Source organism: Sinocyclocheilus grahami, unplaced genomic scaffold (assembly GCF_001515645.1).
Source record: "Sinocyclocheilus grahami isolate Dianchi unplaced genomic scaffold, SAMN03320097.WGS_v1.1 scaffold126.1, whole genome shotgun sequence".
Lineage (NCBI taxonomy): Eukaryota > Metazoa > Chordata > Actinopteri > Cypriniformes > Cyprinidae > Sinocyclocheilus > Sinocyclocheilus grahami.
The window spans coordinates 1,531,736-1,558,291 of record NW_015505305.1 but is presented as its reverse complement, the minus strand read 5'-3'; the positions used below and the strand labels follow the sequence as shown (position 1 = coordinate 1,558,291).

The 26,556-nt window shown below is 36.9% G+C and overlaps 2 protein-coding genes across 9 annotated transcripts in view; one reads left to right on the top strand and one right to left on the bottom strand.

Moving 5' to 3' along the window:
- LOC107590212 (high affinity cAMP-specific 3',5'-cyclic phosphodiesterase 7A-like) overlaps nt 1-24,932 on the top strand; it is a 35,518-nt gene extending 10,586 nt beyond the window's left edge. The window contains exons 1-15 of one of the 7 annotated variants that reach the window (XM_016278867.1): nt 5,502-5,995; nt 14,373-14,433; nt 16,444-16,488; nt 16,977-17,009; nt 17,546-17,635; nt 18,592-18,743; nt 18,876-18,939; nt 19,158-19,253; nt 19,658-19,758; nt 19,842-19,973; nt 20,106-20,197; nt 20,430-20,574; nt 20,834-20,930; nt 21,029-21,109; nt 22,063-24,932. In XM_016278867.1, coding sequence (XP_016134353.1) covers nt 5,936-5,995; nt 14,373-14,433; nt 16,444-16,488; nt 16,977-17,009; nt 17,546-17,635; nt 18,592-18,743; nt 18,876-18,939; nt 19,158-19,253; nt 19,658-19,758; nt 19,842-19,973; nt 20,106-20,197; nt 20,430-20,574; nt 20,834-20,930; nt 21,029-21,109; nt 22,063-22,286 — 1,473 coding nt within the window. In that variant the 5' untranslated portion in view covers nt 5,502-5,935 and the 3' untranslated portion in view covers nt 22,287-24,932. Of the gene's footprint in view, nt 1-5,501; nt 5,996-14,372; nt 14,434-16,443; nt 16,489-16,976; nt 17,010-17,545; nt 17,636-18,591; nt 18,744-18,875; nt 18,940-19,157; nt 19,254-19,657; nt 19,759-19,841; nt 19,974-20,105; nt 20,198-20,429; nt 20,575-20,833; nt 20,931-21,028; nt 21,110-22,062 lie in introns of those variants that run through there. The other 6 variants (XM_016278861.1, XM_016278864.1, XM_016278863.1 and 3 more) reach the window with 6 other exon arrangements.
- Nucleotides 24,933-25,002: 70 nt separating this feature from the next.
- LOC107590213 (mitochondrial fission regulator 1-like) overlaps nt 25,003-26,556 on the bottom strand; it is a 5,299-nt gene continuing 3,745 nt past the window's right edge. Inside the window, exons 5-7 of one of the 2 annotated variants that reach the window (XM_016278869.1) lie at nt 25,423-25,681; nt 25,161-25,329; nt 25,003-25,086 (exon numbers count right to left, since the gene is read on the bottom strand). In XM_016278869.1, coding sequence (XP_016134355.1) covers nt 25,039-25,086; nt 25,161-25,329; nt 25,423-25,681 — 476 coding nt within the window. In that variant the 3' untranslated portion in view covers nt 25,003-25,038. The remainder of the gene's footprint in view (nt 25,087-25,160; nt 25,330-25,422; nt 25,682-26,556) is intronic. The other variant, XM_016278870.1, reaches the window with a different exon arrangement.

Below are 26,556 nucleotides of genomic sequence, written 5' to 3'. Positions count from 1 at the left end.
CATATATATATATATATATATATATGTGTGTATATGTATACACACACACTCTAGGGCTGCACAATTATGACAAAACATCTTAAGCACGCAGGATAACATAAGTGGACTTTGAATGAATATATATATATATATATTAGGGGTGTAATTATATACCAATGCCATGGTTCGGTTCATATCACGGTTTTGAAGCCACGGTTTCAGTTCTGTTTGCTGTAGGGGTAGGGTTCATGGCATGGCACCAGCAATGCTAAAGAACACTAGATTCACTTTTAACGTAAAGGGTCATGAAACCCCCCATTTCAGCACTGGTTAGTTCTCTCCACAGTTATAAAAAACGCTAAAAAAGTGGGCGTGGTGTGCTGCAGAGTGGAGGGGGAAGAGGGGAGACGGACAACACACACAGCTTCGCGTTCAGACAGTTTCATTTCGCTCCCATTGAGTTAAAAACACAAATAAATGCACAGCCATTTGCACTCTGCATCGAAAACATATATATGAACTGTTGCACCTCTGAGAACTTTTAAAGGGATAGTTCACCCAAAAATGAAAATTTGATGTTTATCTGCTTACCCCCAGGGCATCCAAGATGTAGGGGACTTTGTTTCTTCAGTAGAACACATATAATGATTTTAAGTCCAACCGTTGGAGTCCATCAGTCTTATAATGCATGGCAATGGTAACAAAGTCTATGAGTGTAAAAAAAACATGCACAGACAAATCCAAATTAAACCCTGCGGCTCGGGACGACACATTGATGTCCTAAGACACGAAATGATCGGTTTGTGCCAGAAACGAACAGTAATTATATAATTTTTTACCTCTAATACACCACTATGTCCAAGGTCCGGCTGCTCACGACTCTGGCGGCACGGGAGTTCCTCTACGCACCCCTCCTGGACCCATGAGGACACCAGCGTGCATGCACGGGGAAGAGACCGGTCTCCCGTGGAGAGGCGCGCTCGGCATTTAAACAGCGGCGATGATGAGGCTCAATTCGAATACACACCTCACGCAACGGAAGTCGTGCGCATGCTCAAAGCAGTTGGACATAGAGGTGTAATAGAGGTAAAAAATTATATAAATACTGTTCGGTTTCTGGCACAAACCGATCGTTTCGTGTCTTAGGACATCAATGTGTCGTCAGGAGCAGCAGGGTTTTGGATTTGTCTGTGCATTTTTTTTTTACACTCATAGACTTTGTTACCATTGCCATGCATTATAAGACTGATGGACTCCAACGGTTGGACTTAAAAATCATCAAATGTGTTCTACTGAAGAAACAAAGTCACCTACATCTTGGATGCCCTGGGGGTAAGCAGATAAACATCAAATTTTCATTTTTGGGTGAACTATCCCTTTAAGGCTTATTCTGTGGTGTTTATATAAGCATTTTGACGGGTTGTGTCACAGAGCTGTAAAAACGGTTTCACTCACTAAGTGAATGAATCGCGTTTGTGCCAAACTCTTATTTCAAAGCAAAAACAAACACTCTCCTTCAATCCATGAAAGTTTCTGTCAGTTAATGTACACGATCTCACAATCTGAAGCGTCTGTCATAGTAAATCAACACATGCTGGATAACAGGAATCAACACATAGGATAAGAACATGCAGTCTCATGAATAATTTAATAGACACTGACGCGTCATCGATGTACTATAGTCCATTGCCACGTCACAAATTGTGACATCAACAAGATGTAGATTTTAAACCCTGGAAGATAAAAATAGCACAAAAAAAGCTTAAAATTAACCAGTTTTCTCCAACAGTTAAAATTATCGGATGCTAACATTGTCTTCTATGATGTGCAACACAAACACCTCTGCTAAAGTCTCAGAAAAAGTAGTCTGGGGTTTCATGACCCTTTATTAATAATAACAACAATAATTGCTCTCTGTTAGTTAATGCTAATTAATGCATTAACAAATGAGACTTTAAAAATGGTTGCTTTGTAAAGTGTTACCAAAAAAATCTGTTGCCTTAAAAAATGTAAATAAAATAAAATAATGCCTAAATAATGACAAGTCGTTGGGCAACATTACTTAGGCTACATATAAAAATACATGTGCCATGAGTAAATAAAATGGAATAGCCGGACAATAAGGAAACTATTTTAATCTAATATGTAGTAACTCAATCTGACATTCGAGAATAGCGAGCTGTTTGAGAGACGGCTGTGCGCGATTTGGCTGAGAGTGCATTGAAGATCATCTCTCAGAGAATGCGTGAGTACTTTATGGGTTAAAATAGCTTGAATGTTTAAATTGGCATGACTTAAAATGACGTGCAAGTGACAATTCCATCAACTGTCCGAAACACGCCCCTTGTCTTGTATTGCAGCATGCAGCTCGCTTGCAGAACAGACTCAACGTGGATATTATGGGTGTGAGGCTATTTGTGCACTTTGAGAGAGTGGGAGAAGATGCACTCCCACTCAATCCAGATCACACTGTTTGTGAAATTCCGTCTCAATGTTTTAAAATAAATGATCTGCTCTGATAATCTGTTCAGGATTCAACCTACATGCTATAGTGCATAAATGTTTGCGGGAATTTCCCGCATTATAATCGTGAAGTCTGAGTGAATGTGTAGAATTATGCACAATGTCTGCAATCCCGCAGCATTTTATATTGCACAAAGTCAAGCACAAGTGGACTTGAACTAAGTTACGTTGTTAGAATGTGTAACTCCTACACACTGAAAACGTCAGCTAAACCCTAAGAAGTCACACATTTTTTTTTACAATAGTGCTCCCATTTTATCGTTATATATGTGACAGTCCTTGTCATTAATGCTCTGCATTTCAGTTTCGAGCCAACAGTAAATTACTGTAATTAAGATTTACAGTACCATAACTGTACTGTACAGTTGTGTACAGAAATAAAAAAATAAATACAGTAAGTCTCTGTATGTGGGGTTTGACATCACAGAAAATTCCAAAGATGCAAAGGGAATTACAGTTATTTACTGTTATTTACTGAATTTGCAGTATTATACTGGGTGATGTACAGTAAATAACTGTAGAAATTACCGAAATGTCTAACTGTGTAGTAGGCCTACAATGAAGCGCTTCTGCAGCATAACTCAACCAAATGCATTTATACGAGATAAATAATATATGCACGAGATATATATATATGAACAAAATATCGCAACTTACAGTTCCACAAAAGGCTGTGAGTGGCTGCACAAGCGAACTTGACTGTGCTAGTCATGAAGATATAACTCTGTGGATGCATTCTTTCCATAACGCGCTGAAACATGGCCAATTTTTTTTTACAGTCGCGTTCTCATTATAGTTTTATGTAGCCTATATGACAGATTTGTTCTGCACATGTTGTCCTTAATGGTACCTTCCTTTTCAAAGTGATTCAAGCTATTAAAAACCATCACGGCCGTACGCGTTTGAAGTGTTTCAGCAGGGGGCGGGGTAGGCCATGAGAGTACCGAGGTACATACCGTGGGTGGTGTTGTATCGTGTTTTTTCGGTTCGGTTTGAATATGGTTATACCCCTAATATGTATGACGCACAGACACGCATGTATCATTAAAATATACTTCTTCACAATTGAACTCATTGTGCTTTTTGTAATTATTAGTCATGATGTTTCTCAGTGTAATGGTTGGAGGCGATAGTGATTTTGTATTGATATCAATATTTATTTTTTATTTTTATATCTGTATAATATGTACAATATTAATAGAATTAGGCCTACACATATTAATGTTGATATTAATTGATTAAAATATGAATCAAATAATATTTTATATATTTATAAAAATAACACTATCAACTACAATTATTGTACTGTTTTGCAGTAAAGAGAATCCTTGAGAATGTATGGTCTATTCTCCATATTCAAAAATGTCAATAATGTACACAAACCTAAAAACCTCAAATCCAATGGTCCTAAACGTAGGCTTAATTTTTTATGTAAAATATCATTTATTTCTCAGACGGTAAGGATGTAAAAGTGGTGCTGATAAGAGCTGATCCTGGTTTTTGGTCCAAACCCTGATCTGTAACAACTGTAATCAGACTTGGTGTTGGCAGACCTTGGACCAGTATCAAACAGATCACTCAGAAATGTTGACGAAATGAAGCAGAGTTTACGGCCCTGACTCCCCTCATGAATTTTTGTTTGGACCCGGGCTCTCAAGCCCGGGGTCAGGAACAGGAGCCTCATGAGGACCACGTCATGCTCTCCATCGTTACACTTCCTGTGTTTGACGGAGGAATCCACAGCTGCGATGGCCCCTCTCTCAGCCGTTAGGCTCTTTTGCTCTCGAATGCAAATATGCGTATCGTCAGCTGTGCTGTTTATTAGACATGTGACCCAACTCCCATGTCATTGATGTCACATTTACATGAGTGCCAGTAAGTCTGCCCTGGGAGAAGCATTCAAAGCAGAGAGGATGTTGGGTTTGGATGCAGCGGTGGGGTTTTCCCAGGCTGTAAGCGAAGATGTTTAAATAGGAATGATATTTGATTGTGGCGCTCATTCCACACATGCTGTCGACAGGTTTGAATGTGTCTCGCTTCTGCGAAACGGGGCCGTTAGTGTCTTTGAGTTGCGAGAAAAGTCTGTTTTCTGTGACTGTGGTTTGCGGGGGTTCGGCTCATCCAACTTGCCATTCTGCTATTTATGGAAATGCTTCTCCGCAGATAGAGGTGGTGATGTCACTGCTAAGAGAGGCCAACTTTGGTCTGAGAGAGGGAGCTTGTGTTACACCTGTTCCTAAAATGAGTTCAAGCCACACTTAAAAGCTGAAAACATAAAACATTACGCTTTTGGTTTTGTATTTACCAGTAGATTCACTTCATTTTGTTAAATACTTATTCTTCATTAAAGTCAAAATGAAATGTGTTTGCAACGCATTTTATTAGTGTAATGTGAATATTGCACACAAGTTTGATTGGGGCTTTTTTTTTTAATAAGGTGTAAATTAGATTGTAAAAATAGTCCTGCATATCACAGATAGCATATGTGGAGCATGATGAATAATTTTGATTACAGACATTTTCTTTAGAATAATGTACACTGATAAATTATTCACATTAAACATGTGAATGCTTGTTAAAGTTTTGATTTAATGTTCATTTTAAACATTACAGTTAATTAAATTAATACAACACTAAATGTGTGCAGAGTAATGTAGCCTATTATTTGATGCTTTTGATACTTATTATTGTTTGCAAGTTTGCATTTTCATAGAGGTAAACAAAATAATACATTCTAAAATATTTAATATAATAAATAAAATATTTAGAATGATTGACATGTATAATTTGTGTGTGTATGTGTGTATATATATATATATATATATATATATTTGAATATATAAATGTTATACATTGACTAGATGTTTAAAAAAGAATAAATCTTGCTCCAAATGGACTCTTGAACCAGATTCTTATGAGGAGTGAGTCCTTGAGGTCACAAAATTGCAAATGAAAAATAAATATGCTCCATGATAGCAAGCACACGTCTTTGATTACAAGGCGGTGAGAAACTGACAGTGTTTTATTTGGAAAATAAAGCATACAGTCTGCTCTCTGCACTGCTGATAAGGAGACTCTAACATGCTCTCCTCCTGCCAGCCCCTCCCACCATGTGCGTCAGTGGCACTGCTGGACTGGTTGGCTGTTGCTAGGTGGCTGTGTTAGTGTGTATGAGAGAGAGAAAGATAGAGAGACATTTAAGGCTAACACGGGCAGCTCGTTTAAGTGTGTGTGCATGTGTGTACAACTAAGACAGCTGCACTAAGCTCAGCATGCATTCTGTCTGAGCCTTGAGCTGGTCTCCGGCCATCTACAGTCGCGCACACACGCAAACACACGTACGCAAATCCATGCACCCACATACTGACATACACTGTAACAGTTGCACACAAACTGACACAGAGACTATGATCCACAGTTTTTGCAAGGCCCAATGGGAATAGCTTTGATTTGGTCTATAATCATGATTCTTGTCAGATGGTTTATTTCTAAGGTAGGTTTCGGTGGATTTCCTTGTTGGCTCGGCTTTTATTACGCGATAACCCTTAACAACTGTTCTCCGTATGATTTATAGAGAAAACTAACTCCATTAATAGCCCGAACGTTTTGTCTTGTGGATCAAGATCAGATACAGATCATGACTTACAGATAACTTCACTGGGAAAGTTACTCGTGTGGGGTTTGCTAATCAAGTAGTGATTATGAGTCAGCGAGGAAACCCCACCGAACCGCATACAGTCCCGCTCGCCATGGCTCAAGCCATAGCAGTCACCTTGGGAAGAGTGAATGAATTTTCCATTTCGTTTCATTGAGTATTTGAGTCGCAAAACGTCTTACATGTCGTTGCTTTCATCGCCTTGAACAACTTGTGTGGACTAACCAAAACACTTGAAGCTTTTTAGGTTTAATTCTGATATAGTAAAATTTATTATTTTGTTTCAGAGGTGAACACAGCAGAGACAACACTTACAGTGTGATATACATTTATTATAGTTATACCCTTTAATGTTGCAATGAAACCAAAGTACTGACAGATCTTTTCTTCTATATTGTGATGTACATCTAAATGAAATGGATTATCGGAAAAGAAAAAAAATATTCTTGGTTTTGTACGTCAGTTTTTGAAAGGATGGAGGCAGATCTGAATGCAAGATTGTGGTTTGTTGCTTTGGGATAAAATTATTACATGAGTAATTTGATTAAATTCGCCTTGAAACGGAAGTTTCAACAGATCTTTTTTTCCTGTATTGTGGTCTGACTTTAACAGATTATTGAACAAGAATAAACTGTAGGAGGGGGGCTCGGTTTTATCCATTGATTGTTGATCAATTAAATTTAATTGATCAACAATTGATTATTTTTATGCAAATCCCCACCCCCACCCCCCCACCCCCAAAAATGCAAAACTGGATCAATTCTAAAAAAAAATTTGTATATACTGTGTGTGATGTGTATATATACCCAATAAGAAGACATGCCATTAGATTACGATGGAAACATATTTACCAAATAAATTCCTTGATGCACACCAAAAAAGTCATGTGACTTTGCCTCAACAGATCATGTGATTGGATGACAGAATAAACCAGTGCACAGGTCTCATCGCACACCATCTCAAATGATATTTTAATAATTTTGAAATGCCTGAGCCAAAGTCTGTCATTAAAATGATTTGGTATAATCTCCCATATTTCGCACTTTTGCGTTCCCAAACCTCAAATCGTCAGAACGCAAGACAATATGACAGCGTTTGTTATTGGATTTCATCGGGACGCTCTGAGGTGCAAGTAATTTGTTATGTAGGAGAAAAAAAATAAACTTGCTTCTCTGATTGCAGCAACTTTCATTTTAGTATTGATACTTTGAGTCAGTTTCCCAAGAAGTGACCATTTTATCCTTGAACGCATGGATGGAAAAAGTGCTTTATTCGCAAATGTTTTATGCAATATTCAAATTTTATGCATAAGTTAAATTTGCAACTTCAGATGGAAACGTAGCTGTTAACATGCAAATAGTGAATAGTTGAATTTTTATTGTATGCTGACTTTAGGCAGATCTCCTATTGGTAGTGCATTGGATTAATCAACATTTTAGCTAATTTGATTTATACTTTTCAACTAAACGTCTAGTACTCTCTGCTCTGTTTAACATGTTACCATATTTTAAATTATTTTTCCATTTTGTTTTCTGTTGAAAAGCTTAGCTGGCTTTGGTTATGGCCAGTTGCTAGCCTAATTATGGATTGGAACCTCTGTGAGTTTTTGTAGTTAAGTCTCAATTTCTAGACATTCACCAATGCTGTTCTGGTCCCATTGATTATTCTAGTAAATTGAAGTTCATCTTGAAAGTATGTGTTTGTCAGGCAATCCATGCGGTAAACAAAGAGGAACAAAGTGCTAAATAATTTTCCCACTGCCTTTTCCTGGATTAGTTTAAAGGAAGTGGCGATGGTGTTTTCTCCTGTTTGAGGGCCTCAGTCGAACCTCCAGCGGGAGACGGCGGTGTGGAACGGAGTCCTCTGTGGTTGTGGCGTGTTACTGTGAAGTCTCTTGGTGAATTGATTGGGCTCCGTCTCTCTTCACACAAGCCTTTAACTTGTTTCGCATCCAAACTCTGTGTAAATAATTGGCTTGTAGGCCTGCTAACCTGTTCAAATAGACCCCTCAAAGCATTGCTAAAATTCCTCAAGAGCTTCATAAAAGGTGGCAATCGTGCCTTTTACCACCATCAAAGCAGTCCTTAGGTTTGCTGTAGCAAGAAATACATAGATTTATCAGCATTTGGACATATAGATTTGATAAATGGTGGTAATCAGGTGGAGTCTGTGACATGGAGGTTGTAGGAGAACTTCTAAGGAAAAGGAATCACTAAACTTGAGAGTTTCTGAGTAAACGGTGTTCCTCTGAGCAAGGCACTTAACATCAGGTTTTCCCAGTGGAACTGTTCCTGAAGTTGGTGTATCGCAGGTGGATTTTGCTTTGGGATGGAGTGGTTACTTGAGTAATTTGATTAAAGTCACGATTAAATGGAAGTTACAACATATCCTTTCTTCAGTATTTTGATGGACATCTGAGATTAAAAGGAATATTCAGAAAGTTTTATCCATTGATTTTTGATTGGAGTTTGGGATGTTGACGTTGCACTCGAAAAATGAATGTGAGCTTGCAGGTGATAGTATAAAAAAGGGATGGAGTTTGAGAAATATGGCATACATCACTGGAAAGAGGTCTGATGTTTCACCAGAAAATAAAGTTATGATATTTTGAATAACATTACAAGATCAAAAAAAAAAAAGATATACGTACATGGATGAACTGTTCACAATAAGATCTATAACATGCATTTACAAAATAGATAGGGTGCATTTTCATTTTTATACCAACTTCAAATATTGTAAGAGATTCTGGACAATATTATATTATGAAATATAGTATATAAAATTTTTTTATATTTTATATATAATAATTTATATATATATATATATATATATTAACATTTTATATTATGAAATTCTGGACAATGTTATAAGTCAATACTAGAAAGTTGATTTCTAATATAAATGTTTAGTTCATTGTATTGATTTATGATGATCCAATTATATTGATATCTATTATCAGCTAATACCAAAAAAAAACAAAAAAACATCTGATAACTGATATGGTCCTTTGCAAATCTTTACAGTGACAGACAGTGAATCAGACAATGCTGGAAGTGTAAATGGAGCTCCCATAAAAAATGTCAAATGTCAAACATTTGACAGTTACATATTAAAACTACGTAAATGGTGACAGCAGTTGTTTGTCTGCATTGTGAAACCAAACGTATCACACTAGTCCATCTTGTAAACAGAGTTTGCATGCCCAAGATTCATTCTAGAGATAAAATATGGAATGTTTTGCTTTAATGTCTTTGTAAATAAATGTTCTCCGATCTTATTTTCTTTATAAGATCTTTATTTTTCTTACTTGCTTGTCCAGTCATGAGCCGGTGTGGTTTTATTATGACTAGCCTAGATGAAGCCGTTCATTTGCATTGCAAATATCTGGAATCATGGTGAAGTAGGCGTGGCTGCATGCATTTTTGAGACGTGAAATGTTGATCGTCTAAATAGTTTAGTTGAATGTGATGTCTCAATGAGGTATTTAAGAAACATCAATGAATGACACATAAAAGACTGAACTGTTGAACAAACTAGCTGGATGGGTTTGAGTTTCAGGTTCGCCTGAGGCTGTGGAGAGTCTTGTGTCAGACAGACAGTACAGTGTTTAGACGACTAAGAAACTTTTGACCGATTATAAACAAGACGGAACATAATCCGGTTAAATTTTTGTGGCTAAAATGTATTCTTAAATACATATTTTAGAGAAACTGTAGAACAAATAAACTGTAATTTTAGTAGTACTGCTACTTCTACTACATTGGATTATTCAATATTTTGGCTAATACATTTTTTATCACATTTTTTTACATTTATACTTTAAACTAAAAGTCTAGTACTCTCTGCTCCATTTAGCACATTACAAATTTTTCCACTGTATTCTATGCATAAGTTAGTCTGGGTTTGGCTTTGGCTAGCTGACTACACTATTAAAAATATAGGTGCTTCACGATGCCATAGAAGAACCTTTTGTCTAAATGGTTCCATAAAGAACCTTTAACATCTGAAGAACCTTTCTGTTTCACAAAAGGTTATTTGTGGCGAAAGAAGGTTCTTCAGATTACAAAAAGGTAAGAAAGAGATGGTTCTTTAAAGAACCTTTGACTGAATGGTTCTTTGTGGAACCAAAAATGGTTCTTCTATGGCATTGCTTGAAGAACCTTTTGAAGCACCTTTATTTTTAAGAGTGTAGGCCAAGTATGGAGTCTAAACTCGTTAAGTCTCGTGTAGTTAGAGTAAGTCTCAATGAATACACATCCACCCATGCTGGTCTGGTCTTACTTGTACTACTAGGCCTTGCAACTTTTTAACTATTTAAAACCTTTTACAAGAGGCATTAAATCTATGCTGAGGTATATTAATGCTTTTTCCCAGTTAATTGTCAAAAATGAATATTTTAGTGTATATATTTTTGCCCCGAGAATTGCTTGCATGCAAAAACACCAAGTAATGTGTGTAACAGACTGAGGTACATGGTGAGCTGCAATATGTACACCAGAATATTATTAGTATTTTAGACACTGTACTAGTTAATAAGGTATAAAGGTCTTTAACCCTTTAATGGACACAATTTAATGTTTTTGTTAAATATTTATAAATATAATAATCGCTCTTCATTTGTGTTTTATCTAATTATCCAGTTTTCATTGTTTATTATTTTGATTATTTATTAATGCTGGTTTACTTTGCAATTATGCTAGTATTCTGTTGTTATTATTATTTTAAATGTGTGGGTTTAAAAAAATAATAATAATAATTTGCAGTCTGTTGTGGATAAAAAGTTTCCATGAACGGCTGACCTTTGTTTTTGTCTGTTGTGAGCTGAATTGTTTTGCTATTAATTTAAAATCAGCCTACCTGAATATTTATTTTTTATAATTTCTGCTGAACTCCCAATTTTTTATTATTATTATTTTTTTGTTCAGGCCCCTAGCCAGCTCGCTGAAAGTCACGCCTCGCTGGTGCACAAGCAGCGTTGGCCTCTCCAAGAAATTCAACTCCTCCGTTCCCACTACATGTCCGGCTGCGCTGATGCTGCTTGTGTGCTGAGCCCATATGGGCACGTCTGGGTGGTTTGTCATGCCCTGCTCAGCCCCCTGATAGAAATTACTCACACACAAAAACACCAAGTAATGTGTGTAAACACTGAGTTTGTTGATGCTAAAATACTGTCGCTGCAATAGTGGATGACTCGAGTCTCATTTTTCACCGGCCTGATGGTGGGTATTACAGATGTCAAAATGTCATATGAGGGTTACTGCAAGGTGCAGTTGTTTTTGTAGCCTGAATATTCACTTAACAGTTTTACAGTTCATCTGTTCCACTGGTTATTAACTTAACTCAAAGCACTGCCATCAGTTAAGGCCTGTTTGCCTCTCAAACTGCAGACTGGCCTCCAGCAACGTTAATACCCTGACCGAATAATGCCCGCCTGCAGATTACCAGACCCTCTGTCTTTCATTTTTAATAAATGCACTTGCCACAGGATTACATGAGCATATTGTGCTAAAATCATCTTAGTTGCTTCTCACAGCCGTGTTTAGGGATATTAAATGTAATGGTAAGATGCCATTGGTGTGGTTTGGTTAATATTTAACTTTTGCAATGATAGATAGATAGATAGATAGATGGATAGATGGAAGAACTTTTTTTTTTACTAAATGAATACAATGAAAACATGCTTTTTTAAAAGCTTTTTATTAGCTTTATTTTGTATTATATGTACACACACACACACACATATATATATATATATATATATATATATATAATCAATCAATAATATATCTAATACAAATACAGATATAATAATATAATATATTTGCATTAATATATATATATATATATATATATATATATATATATGACTCTATTTTTACATGCACCAGTTGCTGTTTGAAAAAACTGGACAGAAACACAGAACATAAATGTTGAGATATTGTCACAAAGCTGAGATGTTCTTCGGCTTTTATTGCCCATCTTTAGCGACAGCCCTAGTTTTGTGGATTTGCAGTTTTATTGGGCAGAGGCTTGAGGCGCGAGAGGGCTGTTAATGGATAAAAATCAAGTATGCAAATTGGTTCAGGCCATTGACGTCAGAGACTGAATTGTATGCCATCTGGGGACACCCTGACCAGCCATCTAAAAACTGCGCTCAAGTGCTTGTCTTTGTCTGCGTATGCACAGGTTCTTTTTGGGTGTATGATGGCACAAGACGTGCTGTGCAAACATTTCTCCTCATCATCTTCTCCAAAGGATCCCCTTGTGTTTTGAGTTCACATGGATGAGTGCTTGCCAGAAACAAAGAAAATACGACAGCGAAAGTTGGATGTGTTCATCAAGTCCTCTCACAAAGAATTTTATAACAAGCCCTTATGCTGTCATCTAGTTGTTTTGTGCTAGCAGTGTCTGTAACATCTTAAAAAAAATAAGCCTGTGCTACCTTTAAGAAACAACGAGTACGGAAACTACGTTTACGGCACACAAAGGCCTCTTTCGAGTGCTGCGGTCATAGAAAGCTCCGCCCACTGTTCTGGGACGGCCAATCACACTTGCATCTGCATAATGAGCAGCGGTGCAAGTGTCTGTTCTTGACTTAATCTCTGAATGGCCCAGTGTGGAGGCGTAATGGACAGGAGAGCAGATCACACTGGACAGATGATGCAGGTTTAATTCAGTGAAGCAGGCTTCTCCGCTCCAGCTTCCTCCCGCTGCTGGGAAATTGCAGTGTGAGCCTGTGTGCATTGAAGGCTGAGCTGCTAACAGAGTTGAGCTCACATTCGGCCCTTCATGTGCCTGTCTCTCATGTGATTATAGTGGGATTGAGTTTTTAAGTCACAGATTGGCCAGCCAATTAAATAAGAAGTGTTTAGAGATATAGAGCTATATTAACTTAGACACTACTTGAATAATTATATGAAAGACTTGAAGGAAGCCCTAATGCCGTTGTTTAAATCTAATATTAGTATCAAATTTTTTTACAGTTTATATTTTTAAAAAAGGAGTGTTTAGAGATGCATTATTTATGTATTGGATAGCTATTTAATTGTGCATGATCATCTATTTTCTATCATTTATTCTAATGTTTATTGAAAATGTGATCTTTAGAAATACTAATATTAGTAACACTGTTAAAAGTAAATATCAGCAAATAAAATATTTGCCGATATCAGAATGATTATCTATTATTTATACGGTTTTAATGTTGTGATGCTTATTCACTTTTTTTAAAATTATTGAATTTAATTTATGCTGTTTATTTTTAATTTATTTAGACAAAATAATACAGTGTTTTAATATCTGCCATTTATCCGTTTTTATAATAGAAAAATAAACTAATTATTGCATTATCAATATCAGCCAGAATTTAATATCTGTGCATCACTAAGTATGTTCAATAGCATATGTATAGATATTAATGTTGGTTTTATGGCACTTTGTTATACTATGATATTATATTATTTCATACTGTATTTTTTAATGTTGTGATGATGTGTATTCCTTATTTTAAGTGATGTAATTTAATTTATGCTGTTTTATTTGTTTAAACAAAATAATACAGTATTTTAATATCAGTCATTTATCAGGTTTTTATAAAATAAGATAAATGTAAAATAATAATCAGATTATTATTGATATTGGACAGACTTGATATCTCTGCATTCCTGAGTGTGGTCAATAGCATATTTATAGATATTTAATAATTAAATGGTGGTGTTGTGCTAAATGTTATAAAATGCTAATGAATTATTACCATTTACCATAGTATTTCTTGTACTCCAAGGTACTTAAATGAATGCTTTCTCTTCTCACAAGTTGTCGTCAGGATTGTTCATTCATCTCTGGATTGTTTAGTGTGGATTGTTTATCTTTGTACTTGAAAGACACTTCTATTTGTCAAGGCCTTTTAAAAGCCCTCTTTTTCCCTCTTAAAATCCCATTGACTGTTAAATAACGTTTAGTATAAAATATTTACAATTATTGGTTTTCATCAGATGGTTCCAAAGAACAGAGCAAAATATGACAAAGATTTATAAAAGAAAATACACAATAGAGAACTATTAAGAGCCGATTTTCTTTCTTGAAGTTGTGATGGGGTTGTTTGAGCCATATTTGAATATACACTGCTGAGCATGTGGCTTGTATATGAGTTTTTCCTACATGTTTGAGTAAATGCAAATACTGACGTTTGTCTGCATCTCTTCCCCCGCAGAGACGCGGAGCAATCTCCTATGACAGCTCTGATCAAACCGCTCTGTATATTCGCATGCTAGGTAAGCATCATCTTCCCTGCCTAATGCACACACACACACAACCTGTAAACAAATTCAGACACAGGGTAGATGTATTGCTCTGCACTGGAAGTTACCAAGCGCAGCACATTATACGACAGATTGTGTAACAGAGAGGATGGAGAGCGTCAACCATCAGTCAAAAAGCCTCTGATAATCTCTTCACTACATCCACAGCTTAAGTCGTTCCTCAACTGGGATCTGCTTAGCGTTTCTGTGAAATTTGCTTTGATTTAATACTTATCAAGCCCCAACTCAGCCTGATTTCTGATCCCAGTGACCTCCAAGAATTTTATCTGTGCCCCTTTGACTTCATAAGACAGCACTGAAAGATCTGACAGGGCCTGATGTTTAAACGTTGCGTACAAACAAAATGCACATCGAAAAGCACATACTCAATCCCATGTTGGATTAACCTAGGAATCATCTTAGGTTTATGCTTAGTCATTGTTTTGTCTTTGGAAATTTTGATTTCAGATTAATTTATCTTGAATTTAAGGATATTTAGACATTTTACGGGAAAGCTAAAGTGAGATAGTGATTAAGAGTAGTTTTATTGCAGTTAATCATCTCTCTTATCAGCACATTTGAAATTTTATAGCCTGTATAATTTTTTTTCTAGTTTCTAATATTGTGAAACGCAATAGTGTCACGTGTATGGATGGCGAAATGCAATAAAACATTTGTGCACTTTTATGCGCTAACTAGGATTTGTAAAGTGAACTTGTAAAACATGTTAGTTTTGTTGTTTTTATTTATAGATATTGGTCATTATTGGATATTTATCACCTGCTGTTGGATATTTTTTACTGTTCTAATTTAAAGGAATTGTAATAGAGTATAACAGTTGTGTTCCAGAAGTAAAAACTTCATTCATTTTCTCCATAGGGACATCATTTTTTTTTAAGATAACTTACAAACCTTTAAAGACAGATCTGTTGTGAACTTTTTAAAATAATTGTGTACCAATGGAATTCTTGGTGAAAACTACATTACCCATGATGCTGTGCAGGAAAATGGCACCAGTCAGAGAGTTATGACCAGCAAATCATGCCAAAAGACCTTGCAGGGAATTTCCCTGTGCTCTCTCACTCAAAAAAAAAAATAATAATAAAATAAATAAAAAATTCACCATTTTCAATTTGTCATTTGCAATGGTTCATGGGATTGTAGTTGTTTCCCTCATGTAAGCCGTTAAGTACAAGCCAATAAGTCTGTATCTTTGTCTTTTTGTCTGATTTTCAAATACTTTTTTGTTAAAAATAAACGTTTTTAATGTTGCAGCTGGTTGGCTTGGTTCATGGCTTATAAGGCTTTAACAAAGACTTTTTGAAAATCCTTATGGGAAAAATGAATGACAAAAATACTTCCAGAACCAATGCTGCTGAAATAGTTGGCGGGCACTATTGCACTTCATAGTTTATGGCAAAAATGTAACCTTTTGAGAGCACTTTGTTTTTAAGAGTGCATGTCGGAGAGATGCCATGTGCATGTAACAGTCGTTTTTATTGTGCTTTTTCTTGTTTTTAACAATATAGATTGTATAGATTTATTATATCAGCTGTGCATCAGTCATATTGGGCAGAATTTCAATATCGGTGCATCTCGATTGTGTTTTGTGCGATTCATTTTTAAGCAGTTTCCGATTGGGGATGAAACCTACGTAAATTTTATACATGAGGCCCGTGATCTGTGCTGTCAGAGAGTTTACACAACAGTGGACTACTAAGTATGTGGAGGTTCCACATTAAATCCGTTTGACTGGCATTTACACTAGTTCATCACATCCGAGTTCATCACTTCACGAATCACACTGACTGCTCTGCTTTCTGTCACTGTACCATGAATTAGCAATACGCTAGAACATCATAACAACCTGGAGTCTCTACACGTTCAGTAACATCACGCCTCAAAACATGTAGCCAAAAACCTAGTAAAGCTAACCCTGACCTAATATTTGATCGTAATTTCTTTTTTTGTTTTGTTTTTAAGCTGTGACAAACAAAACAATCAAACCCTCATTCGTGTTTACACCAGGTATGAACCAACACATCTCACCACCAGGAGAGACAAACCCGCTCGCTCGCTTTCACGGCCTTTCCCTTTAATAACTTTCCACACCATTCCTCCTTAAAGACCTGCGTCAGTGGGCACAGTCTAATCAGTGTCATTTCTCACGTTAAAATGTCTTCTAATAATATTTGTGGGTCAGGAGATGAGTTCTGGTTTGCGTACGAGAAGTTTGGCGCAAAAACAGAAGACGAGAGCACACTTTTGGTTCCATAATTTGGATGTGGTCTTGCTTCTTCGGCTTTTCTTCTGCATGTCCAAATAGCTTCCGTCTGATTTTTCTCTTTTTTTTTTGTCTGATTCACCTGTTGCATGTGCTACACTCTTGTACAGTCGATCCGACTCTATGATTGCTTTTTGTTGTTGTTGTGTTTCGTTTAAAACTCGTATCTTTTTTAATTAATTTGAATCGTGTTTTTATGTAATTGTAATTCCCAGTTTTGGTATTTTGATAGGAGCTTGTGTAATATTCAAACAGCTGTTTTCAAGTAAGTAAATATACTGGTGGGAGACTGTTTTATTCTTTGTTTATTGACTTATTTACACGTTGACTACATTTTTACTGCACATGAACTCCAATCAGTAGTGACTGACATGTTGGAGGCTGCCATTACTCAGTAAAAGTTTATGTGTCCCCCTCCTTCTCCCTCTCCATGCAAATACACACACACACAGCCAGAGTTTGATGAAAAGGCCTATTGAATGGCTTTTTAACAGATGTGACTTTAGAGCTTTGGCCAGCCTCGTTGAAGTCCCTCTGATTTCCTCTCCATTCTGTCCTGGACTGAAGCACAAGCTTGTCTTTCTTCCATGCGTCCTCCTTTGCTCCTAGCCATCTGAATACTAATGCATAAGTCCCTCTGGCATGGCGATGCATGGTCTGTTTCCTGTCCTCTCCTTTTCCCCATCCATCGGCGGTGTGTGTATGTCTGTCTCTCTGTCCCCCTGTATCCAGGCCTGTAACCTGCTGAATGTTATGTTTGCTAACAAATCTCTTGAGGACTTTTGTGTTGATGCCTTCTAGGAGATGTGAGAGTGAGAAGTCAGGTAGGCTTTGAACCTGAACGAAGAGGCTCGCACCCGTACCTGGGCGTCGATTTCCGCACTTTGCACTGTAAGTACCGAATCCAGCACTCGCACACATTCCTACTTCAGTGAAAACATTAATTAAATAAACAGTTTTAAATGTCTATTTTTTTTGTCAATTTGAAAGGGATGTCTATTTACATTTTTATTATTTAAAAAAAATAAATCATAATAGAGTCTAGTTTATTTTTAAGTGGCGCTTCTCATTCACAGTTATGTTTCTTATCCCATTATCCCATGTGTTATCCCATACTGTGCCCACTGACGCAGATATCCCATATGTTTCTTATCCCATTAATATATTCTAACCTAATTATATTAAAGGCATTTTCCCTAATTCTCATAGTCCCTCAGGCTGTGTTGATCTACCAATGTGGGCGAGCTGAATTCAGGAGAACATGAAAAGATTTATTGCTCTTTTGTTGTAGTGAAATGAAACTGTTTTAAAGACTCTCTTCAGACTGGTCTTGTGTTTTGTGCTTGAGTCAGGCGTGACCTCTCGTAGGTTGCCTGAGTGCCACAATCGCAATGATAGCAACCAAAGTTTTAAACAGCAGTGACTCCAGTCAGTGGGGCTGGGGGGGATTTGGACAAGAACGAATGCTAAAGACACTAAAAGCTTCAAATATGAGAGAAATTTCAGCTTAATTATTGAGGATACAAATTTTATCTGACATTTTGCATCATGGAATTTCCATGTCCTTTTTGGTATGTGTGTGTGTGTGTGTGTGTGACCTCTCGTAGGTTGCCTGAGTGCCACAATCGCAATGATAGCAACCAAAGTTTTAAACAGCAGTGACTCCAGTCAGTGGGGCTGGGGGGGGGGATTTGGACAAGAACGAATGCTAAAGACACTAAAAGCTTCAAATATGAGAGAAATTTCAGCTTAATTATTGAGGATACAAATTTTATCTGACATTTTGCATCATGGAATTTCCATGTCCTTTTTGGTATGTGTGTGTGTGTGTGTGTGTTTATGTACAGCCCGTGCTGAATCAGCAGGGACGATTCCAGCTCGGAGAATCCGGAGGCTCTTTAGTTTCCAGCGACACCTGCTTTCTTCCCGTCTGCTGCGAGGAGCGCCTCAACTCAACCCCCTCCACATCCTGGACGAGGACTACTGCGGTCAGGCCAAGGTATGGGACCACAAACAAACTCTGTGTTAAAAAAACGGTGACTTTAGTTTACGTCGAATGTTCAGGATTTGTTGTATGGTTTCCAAATCAGCTATTGATTTTTCATGTGTTCTCACTGTCATTTTCTCACAGTGTATGCTTGAAAAGGTTGGAAGCTGGAATTTTGATATATTCCTCTTTGACAGACTTACAAATGGTAAATATTTTGATTCTGAAGAACCTTCATATCTCTGTGTGTGTGAGATTTGTTGTGCTTTTACTGCACTATAGCAAGCCACATTGTATAGGTACACTTCACATTTAGTTGTGGTCAGCTCTGCCACCAGCTGGTTGAATCGTGGCTGTGCAATTTTGAAGATGAAGCCTTGCCTTGCCCAATTCCTCATTCCTCTTATATTCTTTGTTGTTTTTAAGGAAACAGTCTTGTGTTCTTGACATTTAATTTGCTGAACCAGTATGGCCTCATTGAGCTCTTCCAGTTAGACATGGTTAAATTGCGTCGATTTCTAGGTAAGTGTTTTTATGTTTATGACTGAAACAGTTTTTTTTCTTTCATTAATATTATTTTTAAAATACACAGTTTTATTTGATTAAATACATGTTATTCCACATTATGCACAGTGATATTCTCCAAACAAAAATCTTCTATACGTTGCACAAATTTGGGTTATGTGACCTCCACAATTTATACTACTAATTCTAAAAATATATATTTATTATAATAAATATGAATTTATTGTTACTGTAAACATCTCTGGTGGAGGTTCTGCGTGCCACAGTGCACCGATCCAACTAATTGACAATGAAATTAGTTATTGATTGTCATCATCGATTTAGGCGATTAGCTGGAGCCCTAATATACTGACTGTACAAATCTTGCTGAATTACTTTAAATGTTGTACTCTTGATTTCAGTTCTGGTTCAAGAAGACTACCACAATCAGAACCCTTACCATAATGCAGTCCATGCTGCTGATGTCACCCAGGCCATGCACTGTTACCTGAAAGAACCCAAGGTGATTGTCCCTGTATTAAATGTACCTTAAATTCACTTTTGATGATTACATGTAGTCTTATAGTCGTCTGTGTGTTTTCACAGCTCGCCGAGTCCCTCACATCATTCGACATCCTCTTAGGGTTGCTGGCCGCTGCCACACACGATCTGGACCACCCTGGAGTCAACCAGCCTTTCCTCATCAAAACCAACCATTACCTTGCAGCTTTGTACCGGGTTAGAGCACCATCCAATGGGATTTAAGCACATCGTTAGCGCCACAATCCTCTTTATGGTCTAAGTAAATTACTGTATTTGTAAAGATGTCAAAGTCAGTCAGCACTGAGGTGTGTTTGTGTCGGTCTGTAGAATACCTCAGTTCTGGAGAACCATCACTGGAGGTCTGCAGTGGGTCTGCTCAGAGAGACCGAACTCTTTTCCAATCTTCCTGCGGAAGACAGGTTACTATCTCCATTTCGTTTTAGCCTAAAGTATTTTTGTTAATATTAAGGACGGCTTATTACAACACAAATAAGTCATCTTTTTTCCATTCTATTTTTCGATCCTCTTTTTGTAAAAAAACAAAAACAAACAAAAAAAAAAAAGCCTTTTTTTTCCTACTAGCTCTTTAAGACTTCTCTATGTAAATGACCTCTGTTATGACTGACTGACTTTAACTGGTGTCTCTAACAGTCTGAGTATAGAGAGGCAGCTGGGATCACTCATTCTGGCCACAGATATCAGCCGACAGAATGAGTACCTGTCCCGGTTCAGGACACATCTGGATGAGAACGACTTGAGTTTAGGAAACGCTTCTCATCGACATTTCGTTCTGCAGGTGGGAATTCAGTATTAATGTCACTAAAAACAAACATTATGCGGTTTATATATACTTTTTATATGCCAGCTTTGACTGAAAAAATTTGAGATGTTTGCTTTAAATAAAAAAGGAAAATTATTATAAAAAATTCTAATGCTGACTTTAATGTACTTTGTCCCTTAAAAGTTGATTGTCCCGTTTTTAAATGGAAGGGACTGCATACCATATTTTTAAATAAAGACAGACACTTTTGGCCATAAATTCGCATGTGTTCCAGATGGCCCTGAAGTGTGCGGATATCTGTAACCCATGTAGACCATGGGAGCTCAGCAAACAGTGGAGTGAGAAGGTCACGGAGGAATTTTTCCACCAAGGTACCCAGCTCTCATGATGACCATGCTCTTTACGTGTGCTGTTAGTTCACTGTGTTCAAAAGATAATCATTGTGCTTTGTTGTCATCATCCTATTTAGGTGACATTGAAAAGAAGCATAAACTTGAAATCAGTCCACTGTGTGATAGTGAAGCCAACACCATAGCCAGTGTTCAAATCGGTAAGAAATGGAACATTCTTCCCTGAATACGGGAGAAAATTTTCCCCACTGTATATATATATATATATATATATTTAAGGCAAGACACTACAGTTTTTTTCAGGCACTGGTCAGTTTTGAGAATTTGTGCTATTTTACTTCCCTAACTTGTCTTGTTTCAGACTAGTGGAAAGAAAACTTCAAAATACACATTTAAGTGTTTATTATATTTTATTTGCGTATGTAGATTTCAATACACATCTTTAAAGGCCTGTTTGCTCAAAATGAACCAGAAATAACTACTTCAGTAGCACTTACATAAACCTAACTGTAGTTTTATTCTTATCTATATTTTGACGAGTATTACAGAGGTGCTTGTTCATATGACATTTGCTTGATTTATAACATTTTATTCCTAAAAATATGTTGAATTGTTTGTTTTTTTCTGGCTGTTGACAGTATTTTCTGTTTTATAGAATGATAAAAAGAGATGCAAAATTTGTTATTCATTATTAAATTGAATAAAAGAAATAAAATCCCTTCTATGAAAGCTTTAAATCTAATAGATCAACAAAATGAAACAATTTTGAACCTGGCTTTATCCAGTGTTTAGATTTCTGTTCTGGAAATGTGTGCATATTTATTAAGATAATAAAACATAATTAAACTGTTCAGAAAACAGAAAAAAAGAAAAGATATATATATATATATATATATATATATATATTTGTATTAGAAGCAAATATATAAATAGTGTTTATAATTATACCTAGTAATAATAGTATTACAATGTAATAATATTACAATGTTTAAATATATAAATTTGCTTTTGTTTTTTTAATTTTATTATGTGTGTTTATAATATAGTAATTATGTAATAATCGCATTATAATTATCATTACGATAAATGATTTATTTATAAGGTCTGGCTGATCTAGTGATCTCTGCCTCTGATTCTTTTTCTCTGCCACCAGGTTTCATGACTTACGTGGTGGAGCCTCTGTTTGCTGAGTGGGCGCGCTTTTCGGACACGCGGCTCTCTCAGACCATGCTCGGCCATTTGGGCCTGAACAAGGCCAGTTGGAGTGCCATGGAGCCAGAGGCATCAGGGAGCTCCGAGGAGGGGGAGTCCGAAACGGGCCGTGCCACAGAAGAACCCAGTTCCAGAGTCTTATCTCAGGGAAGCCAAGAGTCATGACACCCCAGCGCTCGCAGAGCACCTCTACTGCCCTCAGCCAAACATCTTACGTCACGCCACCCATCTCCAACCAACCACTGATGATTTGTTTTCTTCTTTTTCGTTCATTCGGTCGATTTAATTTATTTAATTTTAAATGCTCATTTACCCTTCAACATAGAGCAATACATAGATACCTCATTTGGCTACTGCTGCAATTTTGTTTTCTTTTAATAATTGTGATGTATTTATTTAACCTTATTAGTTTTTTTTCTTTTGGGCGTTACTAATTCAACTCTGATGCTTTGATTAAAGACTGCAAGAGAATGTGGGGTAGGAAGGAACCCCCTCCTATGGCTTTAAAGTGCCATTTTGAAACAATGAATTTCTCTGAAAGTCATTTGAAACACCTTGAGTATTTAAAGGAGAGGCTTTTACAACCGCACCAAGAGACGATGTGTGTGAAATCGAATGCACGCGAGCGTGTGTGTGAGTGTGTGCGCCAGTGCTTCTGCAAATCAATCTTCCTCCTTGTGTACAAAAATACAAATGTGAAGAGCCCAGTCCTTTTGCTGCCTCTGAAGACTGTTTACACATGTTGTTTTCTAACGGAATCATGTTAGTTCTGTGATTATTGCCTTTTAAGCACAGATGTGAAGAACCACTTGTAAGTTGTTTTTCGAAGCCTACTGCTGATGATCAACGCAATCTGTCGGACTGCAACCACGTCTGTATGACGCATCAGATGCCATACGAATGCCATTTGTGCTCCATTGCATCTCTCTCCCCTGTATTTCAGACAATGTGTTGAAAGAACGTTGCTCCATGAAAGGTGGCAGAGATGAACCCTTTCGACCATGGAAGAAGGATCTTGTCACGGACATGTAGCTGAATGGACTCTCCATGGATTTTGCTCAGGTTTTCACCGACCTGCTTATTTGGGAGAAACAAAGAAGTAAACGGTGCCTTTTGTAGGTAGCCACCTCTCCTACCACCTTTCTCTCTCTCCTCTGTATTTTGTAAAGAAAAATAAGTCCTTCTCAGAATGTCTCGAAGCCACTCTCGTCTCTTCGGAAAACTGCTACAAAATGCCTTAAATCTATGCACAAAGCTAAGTGACCAAACCAGCTGTTGTTTTCATTTTAAACTCATCCCATTGTACATTTAGTGCACTGTCTGACCCTTTGCCTTTTTGTCTCGGAATTTTTTTCTTTTAATATATGGAGAATTGGTTTAATGATTAGATTTTTAACATTGAACATTCCATTTTTGTGAATTGTTTTGGATTTTGTACAGAATGGACATTGTTTTTTGTGCTTCTCTTGATATTTTGAAAGAGAAGAGGTGCTTTATTTTAGGTGATTTGTATTTTTGTTGTAAGTGCTGTAAGACTGTTGATTTAAGAAAAAAACTGTTTAAAGTTTGTTGTAACAGCCATTTTGGGGAGACGACCTATGTGTCAAGCCATTTTGTAAAGGCTTTGCCGTATAACCTTTTGATACATACTTGTTGCAGTTGCATTTTTGATGAATAAAACCTCACAAAATGTTTCTCTACCGGATAGCATGCAGTCACGCTGTTCTATATGAACTTAATCACGTGATGAGTGTCAAAATGTAGCCAAATAGAAGCCTCAATACAGAAATGAAGACACAGATTGACAGTCTTAGGTTTATTCAAGAAATGAAAGTCCATTAAAAATGGTTCTGTAGTGTGAAATAAAATCAACCCATTTAGAAAAATGATCATAATCTATAATAAAACAGAAAAATGTCTCCACTAAGAGATTCCCTTCAATTCTGAGGTACTCTTCCTATGTGCTGGCCATTACATCCAGTATAAATCTTTGAAATGAGAAATCCTGTACTGTAATATAATTCAAATGCACTGACTTCTGGTGCGCAGCAGACATTTTTTAGTTATATGTGCAAAAATACAGACATTTTAAAAGGTACAAACACTGTCAAACAATTCTGCTGATCGACTGAAGTCTAATTAAACGGCACTGGACTAAAGATAGCAAGCTTGATATGTCATGGACAAACAAAACTACATTATTCAAGTATTTATTAAACTGGTTAAATAACTACATTACTTCCAGAACCATATCATGTAAATGTTTCAAAATAAATTAGAAGCTTAAAAGTATTTTAAATGAGCTCCCATTAAATAATTCTTCAACTACTGACAGCACCATCTAAACCTTATTTATGATCACAAAAGTGTGGTTCATAATTGCTATAGTGGTTACATGACAGAAAAACCTGAAGTAACTAAAACAAAAAGAAAAGTATGAACTGTACCTTTGAAGTAGACAACTTCTGTGCAAACAGGTGTTAAAAATACACATAAAACTACTGATAAAGACCAATCCATACACTTTGGTGTTTTCATTTAACGTTATGCCTTCAAATGAGAGGAATTCAACAAGGTTGAATACTTGCACTGTTGACTACCAACAGATCCAAATAAATCCACATATAAAATCATACATAAAACCCAACAAAAGGAAGGCATTTCTCACATAACCGGCATTAATGATGGGACTGGCTGTTGTACAAGATGCATTGATAGAGTTGAACTTTTCAAAGTGCAAAATTACATAGATATCCAATAGCGAAACCAGACTGACTGCATAGTGTTTGGCATTTGCATGCTCACCTAAATGAACACTAACAACATTTTGAGGGCTAACAAGAAAAGTTAGCCGGTTTTTGAAAATTACAAGACATCAGGGTAACTACATTAACCTGCTCAGATGAGTTGCTCCATCCTAGTACAGTTTCCTCCTTCCAGTTGATTTTAACATATGCTGTCCAAACTGCAAAAGCAATGGCACAAAGTGACTATGGCACTATGACAATATACATAATTTTTTCAAGTGATTTCTCTTACCTCTGGTGTTTCTACATGGGTCTTATTCTCAGGATCTATCAAGTTAAAGTTGCCATCACATTCACTATCGCTCCGGTAGCGGTGAGCGAACTTGCGTTTCAGGGCCTCTGCGATTAATGTTGCAGCATCTGTGGGCTCAACATGTTTTGGTTTTGTGTCCTCTTGATGACTGGGAATGAAAGGACAAATGAACTCTATTGGTAAGTGTTTACAATCAGCTTTGTATGCCATCACTGTCCAGATAAAGCCCTGTAACATTCACCTCTTAACTGAGCGCAGCTTCACTTTGCCTATGTCTTTGAGTACGTCTAGCATGTTGGGAAGCTCTGTCTTTTTAGGTGCCGAGTCCAGTACGGTCTTCTCTTCAGTCTTTTTCCCACGCCGCTCTCGGATGAGATCAATGGCGGAATAGCTCCTCTGCATGCCGGGGCATGGAGGAGGAGGAGGAGGTGGTGGAGGAGAAACTGGAGTTATTGGTGGAGCTTGTTGCACAGGGGGACCACCAGGCGCTGGAGCTGAAACTATGCAAAAATTGTGACTAAATGGGTAAAAAGTAGTAATACTAGCAGAGTGCTATTTTATGTCTATATATTAAAAAAAAAAAGTAAAATAAAATTTTGAGGCCAGAAACATAACTTATGCAAGTACGCCAACAAGCAAACATGTATCGTACAAGCTTAACGGTAACATCACTGTGGCATATATTTGGGGCATAAAGAACAACTATCCAGTGTTGTTGTTAAATATAACTAATTAATCAACAGTTAATCAATCAATGTTGTGAATAAATCTATTTTTTGATACATTTGCAAGTACTGGTACTGTGTGGGATTCATTCGTTTCTGCTGTTAAATAAAACAAAAAATATTAAAGGGGTCATATGATGCGATTTCAAGTTTTCCTTTTTCTTTGGAGTGTTACAAGCTGATTGTGCATAGATAAGATCCCTGAAGTTGCAAAGACTAAAGTTTCAAAACCAAAGAGATATTCTTTATCAAAGTTAAGACTCTGCCACGCCCCCCCAAACGGCTCGTTCTAACACGACCCCACATATCTACCTCACTATGTGGAAATATTTGCATAATGCCGCCCAAATGTTCACAAAAAGAAAGAAGGCGTGGTTTCAGTAACCGCAGTTAGTGTTGAAGCAGCCATGTCAGGGAGACGCTGTGTGTTTCTAGGCGAAAGCAAAAGCACTTTATTTGGCCATCCGAAAGTAGATGCATTTAGCAATCTTTAAGATTACTTACAAAATAACAGCAATGCATTTTATGGACGACCGTTTCGTGAACCTAGGAGAGGAGGTAATTTTGACTTTGCTATGACAATCTGGCGCTTCTGAATCAGCTACTGTTTTGTTATTAGTTTAAGTATTTGCTATTTACTGTTCAAATGC